The 13,727-nt window shown below is 44.3% G+C and overlaps 1 protein-coding gene across 5 annotated transcripts in view; it reads left to right on the top strand.

Moving 5' to 3' along the window:
• The window catches only part of LOC147642303 (ankyrin repeat family protein / regulator of chromosome condensation (RCC1) family protein), a 90,087-nt gene extending 76,909 nt beyond the window's left edge, over positions 1-13,178 (top strand). For 3 of the 5 annotated variants that reach the window (XR_015266946.1, XM_086804963.1, XM_086804972.1), the window contains 2 exons: positions 11,741-12,472; positions 12,610-13,178. Coding sequence is in view for 4 of the 5 variants with exons in the window: in XM_086804963.1 (XP_086661089.1) it covers positions 11,741-12,472; positions 12,610-12,867 (990 nt within the window). In the remaining variant the exon portion in view is untranslated. Of the gene's footprint in view, positions 1-11,737; positions 12,473-12,609 lie in introns of all 5 variants that reach the window. The other 2 variants (XM_086804946.1, XM_086804955.1) reach the window with 1 other exon arrangement.
• The last annotated feature ends 549 nt before the right edge of the window (positions 13,179-13,727 follow it).

Here is a 13,727-nt window from a genome sequence, read left to right as displayed (position 1 = left end):
GTAGGGGATAGAGATCCCAGGACTACAAGTCTCTTTTCGCAGGCCTTGTATGATAACATGGGCACCAAATTGGACTTCTCATAAGCTTGTCACCCTCAAACCGATGGGCAAAGTGAGGCTCCAAATTCAGCCGTATTGGACCTCTTGAAATATTGTGGTGAATCAAAAGTCTTCTTGGGAGAAGTACTTACCGCTTGTGGAATTTGCATACAACAACATGGTGCATGCATCTACGAGAAAGGCCCGTTTGAGATTGTTCATGGTAAAGTGGTTTCGCCACCCATCCTTCGCACAAGGAATAAGATATTTGCAACTAATGAGTATGTAAGAGACTTGGATATTGCCTTTGCTCAGATGTGGACAACAATTGCAAGGTCACAGGACAAACATGAAAAGGTTGTCGATAAGCATAGAAGGCAATCTGATGTGAAAGAGAATGCTTGGGTATTATTAAAATTTAGAGAGCAAGAATTAGAAAGAGGCTTGGCAAAGAGGGTGCATACCCTAAACTTACAACCAAGTACTATGGTTGCCTTCAAGAAGATCAATGAAGTGGATTTCAAGCTGACATTGCCTAGTCATTGGCATATACACAATGCTTTTCATGTGAGTTTCCTTCGCAAGTATGTAGGGCCGGAGCCCAGTGTGTCACCATTTGGCTCCCTGAACAACAAGGTATCCTCAAATAAATGCAAAGATAGATTCTCACCAGATCTTTCTATGCATTTGGACACCAGTTTGATTGGTGAATCATACTCGGGATGTCCAATATTTGGACTTTGCTGATATGATTAGTAGTCCTATGACATGGACTGATGTTTCCAGAGAAATGAGAGCTTTCCTGATATGATCAGTAGCACGTCTAGCAGTGCTAGTGTGACTAGTAGGCCTGGAGGTGTGACCAGTATGACTGGGAACACTGGAGCTCGCAGTCATCTAGTATGACTAGATCCCTGGGTGAGATACATGGTTTCAGAACAGGGGATTTCCAATGTATATTTGCATATGCACTTCATTTTGTGTATGCGCGAAAATAAAAGATTTACTAGATGCATGACTTTTTTTTCGAATCCTGCATGCTTGCCCATGTTCAATCTCGTAGCGCTACGGACGCCCAGAACTACTAGCTACGAGACTGAGACTATGTGGATGCCTATGCTTGTTGATTGGCGATTGGTTTTTTGCAGGCACCAAAATTGGCCATCGAAAGGTTCAAAAACCATGTCAAAGGCTTAGTTATGTGTGGAGTGTTCACACCCACATTAAAAAATGGGTGTGAACACCACAATGGGCACCCCAACTTTTAAGTCATTTATATAGAAAGACTTGTGCCCTTTTACGAAGGCTTGTGATATTTAAAATAAAACAAATAAAAAGAAGGTAAACAAAGCAACGATGGCCACGTGGGAAATTTCTAGAGCCTTCGCTTGCATACAGCAAGGTGGCTGACATGGGAGGAGGACACCTTACTAGCGTGAGACTCACTTTCTTCGAACTGGCAAAAACTGAAGCAAAAGAATTCCCGACTCTCTCCTTCTCCTACAGCTGGCGAACTGAAGCAACCAGGTAGATTTGATGCTCTTTTCTCTCCCCCGCAGGCAAGACGATTGAAGCGTCGATGCTATCTTGCACACAAAAAAAATTAAAGCAAGGAGAACCACCCTCTACTCTCAACCGGTGGACTGAAGCGAAAGGGCTCTCTCTGTCACTCTCCCCTGCACCCGATGGACTGAAGCGAAAGGATTCTCTCTCTCTCTCACACACACACACACACACACTCTCCCCTGCATCCAGTGGACTGAATGGGGGGGCGCCCTGCAATACAAGAGGAGGGAAAGACAGCTGATGATATCATTCTGTTTCTTTCCACAAATCAGGTTGCTATTCAGAGTTGCAGAAAGATTGTGTACGGTGTGCACATATCTCTTACTACAGGGCTGCATACGAAGTAGTACAACAGTCCATTACCTTCATTTGCCCCTACATACACAACAGGGCAGCATACAGAGTAGAACAAAGGTTAGTTATCACAACTTGTTTCACACACGCAAGTGGATGGTGAATTATTCAAAAAAAATTAAGAGTGGAATTTGCTGAAGACTCTCCATCAAACTCCTCAATTAATACAAGTGCTTAGAAAAAGTATCAAATGGAAGGTATGTATACTAAAAAGGAAGTTACAACAAATGTTTGCACTTGGGATTGAAGACCAAGTGACCAAGGCTTTGTAGGAGCATCTACTTAGTGTGAGACTGGGAATGCTTGTGAGATCCACATAGTAGACTATGTGAGACTAGGCATCTCCTGTGAGATCCACACTAGGCTGGTGTGAGGCTGGAAACTCCTCTTGCCTTGGGCTTGGGCGGAGGAACTTGTTTTCATCTGTAGCACTTGGAAATCCGGTGCAAGAGCACCCTCTACATGCATAGTTGTTTCTCGTACGCGTACGAACAGGTTCGTATGTACGAGTCATACGGTACGATACCGTACAGTGATCTATGTCACTTCTCCTGAATTTCTGGGATTTCATGAATGTATCAAATTTATGATACCATTCCCTTGGTGCCTGTTTGAGCCCATAAAGACTCTTTTTCAGCTTGCATACAAGCTTCTCCTTTCCACTCACTGCATAACCCTCTGGCTGTTGCATATATATCTCCTCATGGAGATCACCGTGAAGAAAAGCAGTCTTCACATCCATCTGAATCAAGTCCAGATCATCATGCGCAACCAAAGCCAACACAGCTCTAAGTGTGGTCATTTTGACCACTGGAGAGAAGATCTCATCAAAGTCCACACCATATTCCTGCTTGAAGCCCTTAGCCACTAACCTGGCTTTGTATCTTGGCTTTGCATCTGGTGCAACTTTGAGCCTGTATACCCACTTGCATGGCAAAACCTTCTTGCCTGCAGGCAAATGCACCAACTTCCAACTTCCATTTTTGTGCAGAGAATCCATCTATGACTTCATGGCACGCTCCCATAGAGCTTTGTCTGCCCTCTGTAAAGCCTCCTTATAACATGAGGGCTCCCCACAGTCAGTGAGCATCAAGTAGTCAACCCCTGGAACAAACCTGTCAGGGGCTCTGGAGGGTCTAGTGGACCTCCGTACCCAATGACCATCATTTGCAGGTTGCTGTCCAGCCTGCATATCACCCATTGGTGGCTCCTGTTCCATGCCATAAGGCTGAAATATCATGCCCGGTATTTCTTCTAACTGTGGTATATCCATAGGGATATCTTCTGCCATCTCTGGCTGTCCATTTGGACCATTTTCAGCACCATTTAAGGGCTGGTTTTCTTGCTGTAATGGCTGATTTACAGCCCTTTGTTGTTGTCCATGATGTCCATCATCATCAAAGATGACTCTGCCAGGCTCCTGTTGCCTTGCAGGCTCCTTATACATACATGTTTCATCAAAAATGACATCATTGCTGCGTATAATATTTCTATTTATGGGATCCCAAAGTCTATACCCCATTTCACCTCTGTCACCATATCCTAGGAATATGCATTTGTGAGACTTAGGATCAAGTTTGGTGCGCATTTCCCTGCGTATGTGCACGTACGCAACGCAACCAAACACTCTCAAGTGCTTGTATGAAGGAGGCTTCCCTGTCCATACTTCTTCTGGCACTTTCCCACCAAGCCTCGTGTTAGGTGACCTGTTTATAAGGTGAACGGCTGTCATAACAGCTTCAGCCCAAAAACCATGAGGTAATGCAGCATGTGACAACATAGAACGGACCTTCTCCTGTGTGGTCCTGTTCATCCTCTCTGCTGTCCCGTTTTGTGGAGGATCATAAGGAGTAGAGAGCTCCCTCTTGATGCCTTTAGCATCACAAAAGTCCTGAAACTGTTTGGACATATACTCTCCACCATTGTCGGAACGCAAAGCCTTCAGTGTTTTGCCAGTTTGATTCTCAACATGAGCAACAAACTTCTGAAACACTGAGAATGTATCACTCTTCAAACGAAGAGGATAGACCCACACCTTGCGTGTGGCATCATCAATGAAAGACACAAAGTATTTTGCCCCTCCCAAAGAAAGCTGAGGCATCTCACATACATCTGTATGCACAAGCTCTAACTGAGCATCTTTCTGTCCAAGAGCTTTCTTGTGGGGGCACTGTAGTTGCCTACCATATATACAATGCTCACAAAACTGAAAACTTGAAAACTTTAGAGAAGGCAAGTAACCCAAACGAGACAATTGCTCCATTCCTTTGACACTCATGTGTCCCAACCGGCTATGCCACATAGAGATTTCCGGCAGCTCGGTTGCATTTACATTAGCATGGTGACAAACACCTGCATGCATAAAATAAAGAGTGTCCACTTTAGAGCCTCTGGCAACAACCAGTGAGCCCTTACTAATTTTCCACTTTCCACTACCAAATGTGGTAACATAATCAGCATCATCAAGCTGTCCAGTAGAAAGCAGATTCTTCTTGATCTCAGGCACATGCCTGACATCATGGAGCATAAGCTGTGAGATCTGAAAACACAAGCCTCACATCACCTCTACCAAGAATCTTGCATGCATGGTTATCACCCAAATAAACCACTCCTTCATTGCCAGCAGTATACCTGACAAACAAGTCTCTGCAACCTGTGACATGAAAGGAGGCACCTGAATCAATGATCCATGAGTGCATACCATGACCACCTGTAAGAAGTGAATGGGCATCAAGTGAAGACGTAAAGAGAACCTCATCCTCACTGCCACCTGCATGTGACACATTGATTTCTTCAATCACTCCACTTTTGCCCTTTGGCTTTACATCTTTGGCTTCATCTTTGTCTTTGTCTTTGCCTTTTCCCTTTTCCTTTTGATCATTTTTCCATTTGTAGCATTGCTTTTTAATGTGTCCCTTCTTGCCACAATAATGGCATTCCAAATCCTTTTTGGAGCGAGACTTGCTCCTTCCCCTTTCTTGGCTTTTTCCCCTTTGTTGGGATCTCCCATCGTCCATTGCCAACTTTTGATTAATGACCTGGCTGACAATACCATTAAACTCATTTAGATGGGCTGTCATAGATGCCCCTTCCTTCATCTGAAGACCTATGAGTTTCTTCAACCAATACACTTTGCTTGAGGCACTTTGTTGGGCATACAAGTCCTGCAATCTCTGCCACATTCCCCAAGCTGTCTTCTCTTCACGAATGCTGAAAAGTAATGAGTCTGACACAGACAACATGATAGTAGATCTTGCCAGCTCATCCATATCTTCCCACTCTTCAGCAGTAAGAGAAGCGGGCATTACACCCCTTTCTTTGATAGGCTTGTGCTGCTTTTTCTGGAGCAACACATTGTAGCACTGGGTTTGCCAAATATCATAATTATGCGAGCCTTCAAGCTTCTTGATGTGAAGCAATGAAGAGCTCTCACCTGTGGTTGCCATAGCAATATGCAACCTGTAAATGCCTGACTCCCTGCAAAAATGTGCAAACACTGCACCAAAAGCACACAAAGTGCTCACAGTTTTTCTCCCAAGCTTTATCTCCCACTGCGGAAGCAAGAATGCAACTTTTCTCCCACTGTTTGTGATGAAATCACCAAAATCTGGTTGCTGCAGATTTTGGACAGCACCTTAAATGTGCTCTGTTGCCCTTCCAAAGTACTGTACAGCAGTACCAAGTGCTCACCAATGATGTACCAAACCTGTACCGGCAAGTACAGCAGCTGAAATTGAACCTTTTCCTCACTCAAATCAGTGTACAGCCATGCCAAAACTTGTACAAAGCTGTGCCAAATCTGTACCAGCAGGTACAGTAGCAATAAATGCTCTCCTGGCTGTCCAAATGAGTGAAAATCAGACTTTTACAGTCCCGTACACTGCATACAACAGTCCCGAACAGAAATTGGGCAAAGGCCCCTTGACTGCAAGCTGATTTTTGAGGATTCAAGGCATAAATGTCTTGCCTGCTGCTTTGCCAAGCTCAACAAGCATACGAACTTGAAAAGCCCCTTCATTTAAGATCAATTTCTGATCATACATGGTACATTGACGCACATGAAGGCATCCAAAGTGTTCACGATGCTTCCCCCTAGCCACATATACATCCAAATAATGAAAGCCCCTTGATTTACAGGCACATTGAGTGCTTGTAAGGCATCAACACATTATCCACAGCATCAACTGCGATTGCCTGCATGCAAATCAACCAAATCGGCACAAAAGCCCCTTGATTTGCACTGCAATTTGCTGCAATTTTGCCCAAATGTGCGATTTTTCACATCATACAGCATGTATGAGTGCTTAATTGCACAATTACATCAAAAGCCCCAAATTTTGACATCCAATTTCCTGCAAATTGATCCTGATTGTGACCAATTTCCTGCAAATTGATCCTGATTGTGACCAATGTCACCCAATTTTGTCAATTTTGCTCAAAAATTGAGCAATTGGGCACCTGTACCTGCTCAATTGTTGATTGTACTTGCTCAAATGACTCCCCTATCACACATGTATATTGCACTAGTACACATAGTGCACTTAGTACATTAAAAGTACTAAGTGTACTATGTACTATAACTTATGGGCTTGTACACACTATAAGGGTGGGCATTATGCCTTTACCCCAACAGGGGTGGGGGGGGGGTTAGAACGAGCTCATGACTTCAATACATCAGACGACTTCTTAGTATCACCATTACTAGAAATGAAAGAAATGGTATTTGAACTCATGGCTAGGCATTTGGCGTCGTTCCTGACTGCTACCAGGATGGACTGCCCCACAGGCTTGAGGGTGATATAGCAGCCCTTTTGACTGGTCATATGTCACATTTGACTGGTCATATGTCGGGATGCTCCACTATGGATGATCCATGAACCATTAGATGTTGCAGAATGTTTTGCTTTTGCACAGATTTCTTCTATTGCCACAAACAGCTCCAATTCCTCTTCAGCATTGTTCCCGAACAACTCCTTCCAAGGCTTCAAAGTGCCATTCTTTTTATTTGCTTCCTTCAGCTTACATGCTCTTCTTCTTTAGTCTACATGCTCTTCTTCTTTTCAAAAGCATCGGGGTTACTGGAGCCCTTTGCATTTTGAAGAGAATGCCGCATCGCTACCATCTCTAGCTTTGAAACGCATCTTCTTCTCTACCAACATCGCGCTGAACTCCTCAAAAGTAAGAGGCAGGTTGTGCACCTACGTGTTCAATGAGATCATCAAACTATCATACTTCGGGGGCAACACTCTGATGCACCTGCATGCTAGCTCCTCGCTGGTCTTAGTGATCCCAACGCCGCCATTTGACCTTGCAGATTCTATATCCGCGATATGAACTGCTTTGCTGCTTCTCCATCAAAATGCCTTTCTGTTGCATGCTGATTCTCAAGGTTTGAATCCTTGTCTGATTCCTCGTCTCATACTGGTTCTTTAAAACTTGCCATGCTTCAAAAGTTGTCATAGTATGCTACATCAGGGTCATCACGGAATTAGTGACATTGATGACGATGGCACATAGGGTATCTTCATTGCTTCAGCCTTCGCCTCCACGCCAAAGTGAGAATAGGATCTGGTGGTATGGTCTATAGTGGATTTGTTGGATTCGGAGTAGGACCTAGCTTTGCATCAACCCTTGTTGCGGTTCCCACAACTCATATGAATCAAGAATGGACCTAATCTTGAACTTCCTAAGAGTGTAATTTATCCCATCCAACTTCCCATCACCAAAAGGTGGAGGGCGGGCATGAGCGGTTGCGTTATTTGTAGGTTGGGCCATCTCTCCAAATCTGCCTTCAAATAACAAACTGCCAAAAACAAGCTTTGCCTAGAGCCTATGCTGTGATACCATGTAAGAATACACGGCAGTGAAAGCTGGATCAAAGCACTGAATTGCATAAAGAAGTGGAGAGTGAACAATATTACTGCTTGCAAAAACTTGATTACAAACTGATGGCGTCCGCCCACCCGTGTGCTCTGGGTAAGGAGCTTTGATGGTGATCTAGATAGACTTTGGACGGAGGATGTCTTGCTTACAAGAGTGCTTGAACACAATGAACTCGATGATTATGGAGTTCCACAACTACTCCCATATATAGTACCCCATATGATAGGCCGACGCTCTCCTAACCATTTGGCCACACGTGGCCACCATCCAGTGTCTAAACTGGGAACTACCGGGTGCTGGGGTGCTCATCACAATGGCTACTCCTTGTAAAGGGGGCCTTAAGAAATAGATCACATCCGTCACCCGTAGAGACATGACGAGGGTGGAGCAATATCAAGGACGATGGGAGTTGCCCCAAACTCACCAACCATAGTCTCAAGTGGCATTGATGGCTTACTCTTGATCATGCAGAAACGCACCATCACCTGCAATCTCTCTATCCTCCTCCAGTTTGCCTCACCCAAATTTGGATCCCAAACTGAGGCACCATACATCACTGTAGATCTCACCAAAGTGTCAAATACCCTGTGCAAAAAGTGCTCCATGTGGAGGCCTTCATGATCCTTAGCTTTACCGGTGTGTAGCCTTAACATAGCTTTATGACATTGGATGTGGTGAAAAGATTGCTGGTTGAGGCCCGAGGGACAGGGGATGTGAGATAAGCTTATCCTTGATATCATATAGCTGACGTGCATTAGTGTCCCATATGGGAGGGTCGGAATGGGTGTGACCTGCCTTTTTCCTCATGGATACGCCATGCATTCAAGCTGTCCACAATCAAATAGAGAGGATGTAACTGTTGGAAAAGCATTTGCTCAATCTTTTCTAGACCAGCACTCACATATATCATGCATACACACTGGATAGGGACCATCTCTTGCAGTTGGCACGGGAGGGATATCATACATGTTGGTTTCTCTCATAGACGACTGGTTTGATTCACACTGTCTCTTGGATGAATTACCACCCCCTGTTTGAGTACCAGCTTAGATTCACTTAGAATTGACGCCTTCACATGACACAAACATGGCTATCTCGTTGGAGCTTCCCATGAAGCTTATAGAGAGCATTTCCTGAGAGTTATTGAGGATAATAAAACCTGGCTATCTATATAGACAAATGTCGCATGCCTTGAGGATTGCCATTGGTCAGCTGAGGGTGTCTTTTCATTGTCTCCAGATAAAGATTGGGAGAGCAGAGGGCATACCATGAGAGGTCCGGCTATGGAGGCTATGCATGACCAGAGCGATAGAGACGGAGGAGCACGATCTGTTTAGATGCCTTGTATACCATGAGATACGAGGGATGCCTCACTTTCTCTTCAAGGAGCGTGTGACTGATGTGTTATTGGGATCAGAGGTGTTTGAGCCTCTACCTCTTGGAGCTCCATCCTCATAAAGAGGCCTTATCAAGGCCACCCATATGGAGACATGATCGGTATGACATCACTGATGAGACATCCATCATAGATTTCTTTAGGCATCACCAGGTTACTGTGGCAGATAACCAGCTCAGGTAGATAAAGTGTAGATGAGACATTGGAGCTCGCCATGAGAGTGCCTGTGGGATTTGGGATCCACAAGTATTTTGCACATGTGGAGTCATTAGACATCAGGCATAGACTCTTCAAAGAGCCAAACACCCTTTGCGCCTCAAGTTCGAGACCATTCGCCAGCTCCAGATTTGGACATTCTCTAGCGCCATAGAGAAATGTCGCCCCAGCCGATGGGCACTGACTCCACGTATACAACATTGGAGGAGGATGACACATGATGGGCCTCATCATTCATTCTACATGTTAGGCCCACGCACATGGGCCATTTTCTTTTCTTTAACACCTTGTTCTTTTTTTAATTATGGTTTCGAGTTTACACATGGAACATGTATCTCTTTTTGGTCTCACAGACCCATTGGGTCTTTAGTAGGCGTTAATAAAATCTTTTTTTCTTTTTCTTTCTTGTGCAGGTATAGTCATTTTTTTACCTGCACAGGTATAGTCATTTTGACTTGTTGAGAACCTGTGTATTGCTGCACAAGCAAGGGAGACCCTGTTCTTGTGCATTGGAGGGCTGGTCTATGATGTGGGGGCTGCCTATGATCACGTTGAAGACTATTGCAGCTATGTGGGAGGCTTTGAAGAGCTTCTTGAGTAACTGTTTAAAGACTTGAAGACTGATCCATTGTCTTTTGGGCTTCTTAAGAGTGCCTAGCGCTGCCTCAGGGATACTTCAATCAAAGCTTTGGAGAACCAAGCTCCTTGAGCTGAAAGAGATTGCTCAAAGGCACGACAAGGTTTGAGATAACACTTCAAAAGGAGTAGGTTATTACGTAGAGGGGGTCTTTTTGAGCTCAGATATGCCTGAGACAGAGCTTGGAAGAACAAAGGCATAAATCACATTCACATATGGGGACATGACACATGGCACACACTTATCTTATCCAGATATAAGGGTGTGGTCAGTAGGCAGGTGTTCACACACATACATATGAACAAGGGCATGCACACACAGGGTGGTCACACACATTTACATAGCCCTTTTGGGGGCAGTTCACACATGAACACAAGTGGGTACACAAACACGGGTACACATAGAAGATGGACAGACATATGAGCTCTGAAATACCCAACACGAACATCTAACTTAACCGGTATTATCCACAATTTTCATCAGGTAACTTTGAAAAGATATCGGTAATTGAGACCTGCGCATGTCCCAGATCTGTCCATGTCATGCTGCCAGGTTCACACGATACATGTGATCACTTGGTTGTGTCCTCACTCCCAGCTTTGGCACAAGTTTAGTATTAATGAAGTTGTGAGTGCTACCGGGGTCAAAAAGGATGTGCACGGTCTCCCCTAACACTGACCCGTACATATGTATTAGGTTGTTAGGGCCAAAAACAGCCATATTATAATACATTTCATGCTGACCTAAAAATAATAGTATCAAGTTTCAATGGAAGAAATTTGAGGGTTACCTGTTACTCTAGTCAAATGAGCTCCCTTGTAAGTTCTTGGCCTTCGGGCAACTTGCCTTCAAATGGCCCACTACATGTGAAACACCTGCCCTCCCTGATGTTTTGAAGGGTTTGTTGGTGCTTCTGTTCCTTCTTCGGATTGGGTTCACTCGAAGTGTGGGTTTGGTTTTGTGGAGCCTTCTTAGACTACTTTCATTTGTGCCTGGAAGCTTGCTCAGAGGTTTCTGTGGCTTGAGGTTTTTGAGAGATATTCCTCTGAGTTTGGCTAGCCACTGTCTCCTCATGAATCCTAGCATACCGGATGGCATCCTCCAGTGTTTTGCTATGGTTATTCCTCACCTGGAGCTTGTGATCTCGGGCTAATCCTCGGACAAAAAATCCACACTAAGTTGTAGCATCCATATGCCCTGCCCAAGACTGCAATTTCCTAAAGCGTTGTACGTAAGCACACTTACAATAGGGGGGGGGAGGGGGGGGGTGGTGGGGGCGCTGGGGGAACTCCTCAATCCCATACGGCAGGTCAACTATAAGTATCATGACCTTCTCAGGAATTAATGATATGTCGGGGGTCCTTCGTGAATGATAGTTAGCACAAGCTTGCTTCAATAGAAAGCCTTTAGCTCCAAGTAGGTTCAATAAATTTGTAGTTTCCAGTCACTCTTCAAAATGTCCTTATTGTGTGTCTAATTCTGCAGGTTCTCTTTGTTTTTGATTGAAAAGAGTTTTTGTTAACTCGTTGCTTATGTGAGGAACCAGATTTGTTTCAATAAGAAGAGTAGATAATAGGTCGGTTGCTTCTCTAACCACGTGTATTACTGTCCTTATGCATGATAAATGTTGTTTTTGTTGACCTAAGCAGGTCCAGCTGCATAAGGATGTGTATTTCACTTCCACAAATGATTTTAAGAACACTGGTTTGGTTGCATCTTCAGAGAAGAGTGACTCGATGGTGGCTACATCTGCTCAGAAGAGTGATTCAATTGTGAAACAGGACGATAATCAGGTCAAGATCCATGGTTTTCTGGCAGATCCCTTACAGCATTTGTTGCAGAGCGTCCCTTCAATTACCCCGGAACATTTCCACAAGAAAAAACATAAGAAAGGTGGGCTATCGATGTTCCTAAGTGGAGCCCTTGACAGTGTTCCAGAAGTGCCTGTGCCCGTACAGGCACTGGCAGTACCCAAGGTTGATGGTCCTGCTTGGGGGGGAGTTCAAAGAAACAGAGGTTTATCATCGCTTCGTGAAATTCAAAGCCAGCAAACAGCAGAAGCAGGAAGTGCACTTGCAGAAGACTCTGCGCGAGCCCAGTTCTTGTCCAAATCAGTGAAGGCCAAACAGGTGGCTGGAGATGTAGTCAAGGGGTCAAGAAACCATGGTGACCCTCCAGAGTCAGGATTGGACGATATAGATGCTGGCACAAGCCGAATATCTCTTAGCCAGTTCATACGTACTTCTGCTCCTATAGCTGTCACACCTGTGACAGCCACGAAGGTGGCTGTGTCTGTGAACCCTGATAGCAGCCCTACCCCTTGGGCAGGGACTTCTCCTCTCACTTCAGCATCTTCTTTCAAAGATATTCAGATGGAACAGGTTAGCTTCTATCATGCTGTATTATGTGGTCTGCTGTGTAGCTTAATATGCTTGGCAATGACAGGCTTTGTCTAGCTTTTGTTGGACTTGATGCTCTGTTCAATGGGTGTCTGATAAAGTCAAAGTGTTTCTTGTAGGTAAAATACAAAACACAGCAAAAGCATGGCAGCACACAGAGCACCCCAAGACCTTCTAATCCCATTGGTTTGCTTAATTTGTCCGCAAGCTCCAGTTTGGCTGAGAAGGGAGTTGAGGAGAAAGTAACAAACCGCTGGTATAAACCGGATACACGCAGTCCCTCCTCTATCCGCTCCATTCAGATTGAGGAGGAAGCAATCAAAGAATTGCGTCGTATGTACAGAAATGCAAAGGTGGTCAGAACTGGGGATTTGTAGTTGTTTTACTTCTGATCAGCAGATTGGAAGGGTATGAATTCCGTCTTTTTCTGTTCTTGTTACCTAGGCTGCTTACACATCTAACTCCCCAGTGGGATGCAACTACCGTTGCTTCAGTGTTTGCAAAGAGATGGCTCAAATTAGAAAAAGAAAACCTTCTAGTCTGTTTGCAACAGTTTTTTTTGGTGAGGTGATAGCTGAAGACAGTTAGTGTTTTAGATGACAACTCATTACTTGGTTGCCCGTGGCAGGGAACTGAATAAAACTAATATTGTACAGTTTGTTTGAATATCCTTTTTTTTTCCTGCCAAGATGTCTTTTATTTGCAGGAGTATGATGCCATTTCCTAGGTAAACAGGCAGGGATGTGAATAACTTCTTAATGGCAGCCTCTGCTTCCGGTTCATGGCTGTCTCGTCACGCCTGTGTAATGCAAGAGTTTGTTTATTGGCAGCCTCTTAAGCTTGCACAGAAGGCTTAATAATGTGTATAGATATTGTTGACTCAGCTTGCAAGGTAACCACACAACAAGTAATAGCATATGCAACACTACAGTGCCTTTCAAGGTTCTCTTTTTGGTAACAAGTGTATCAAGTTGCACCTGCTAAAACAAGGTCGATAGATTTGACTACACAGCATGGTCATAGAGAAGTCATGATTGTGCCAAAAGGTTTCTTGTATTAAAGACAAGGCAAAACATGGAATCGAAAACTGATAGGTGTATCTGTGATCATGCTGCTCTTGATCTCTCTCTTTTTTTCAAAATCTGCCTGAAGAATATGAAGTTATGAAGGGAGAGCCTGTGTGGCTTGGGTCACCCCTACTACAAGCAATAGGAGAAGATTGTCAATGTGTCCTATT

This window comes from Cibotium barometz, chromosome 1, assembly GCF_041138505.1.
Source record: "Cibotium barometz isolate CiBa-2024 chromosome 1, ASM4113850v1, whole genome shotgun sequence".
Classification (NCBI taxonomy): domain Eukaryota; kingdom Viridiplantae; phylum Streptophyta; class Polypodiopsida; order Cyatheales; family Cibotiaceae; genus Cibotium; species Cibotium barometz.
This window is presented reverse-complemented; position numbering and strand designations above follow the sequence as displayed.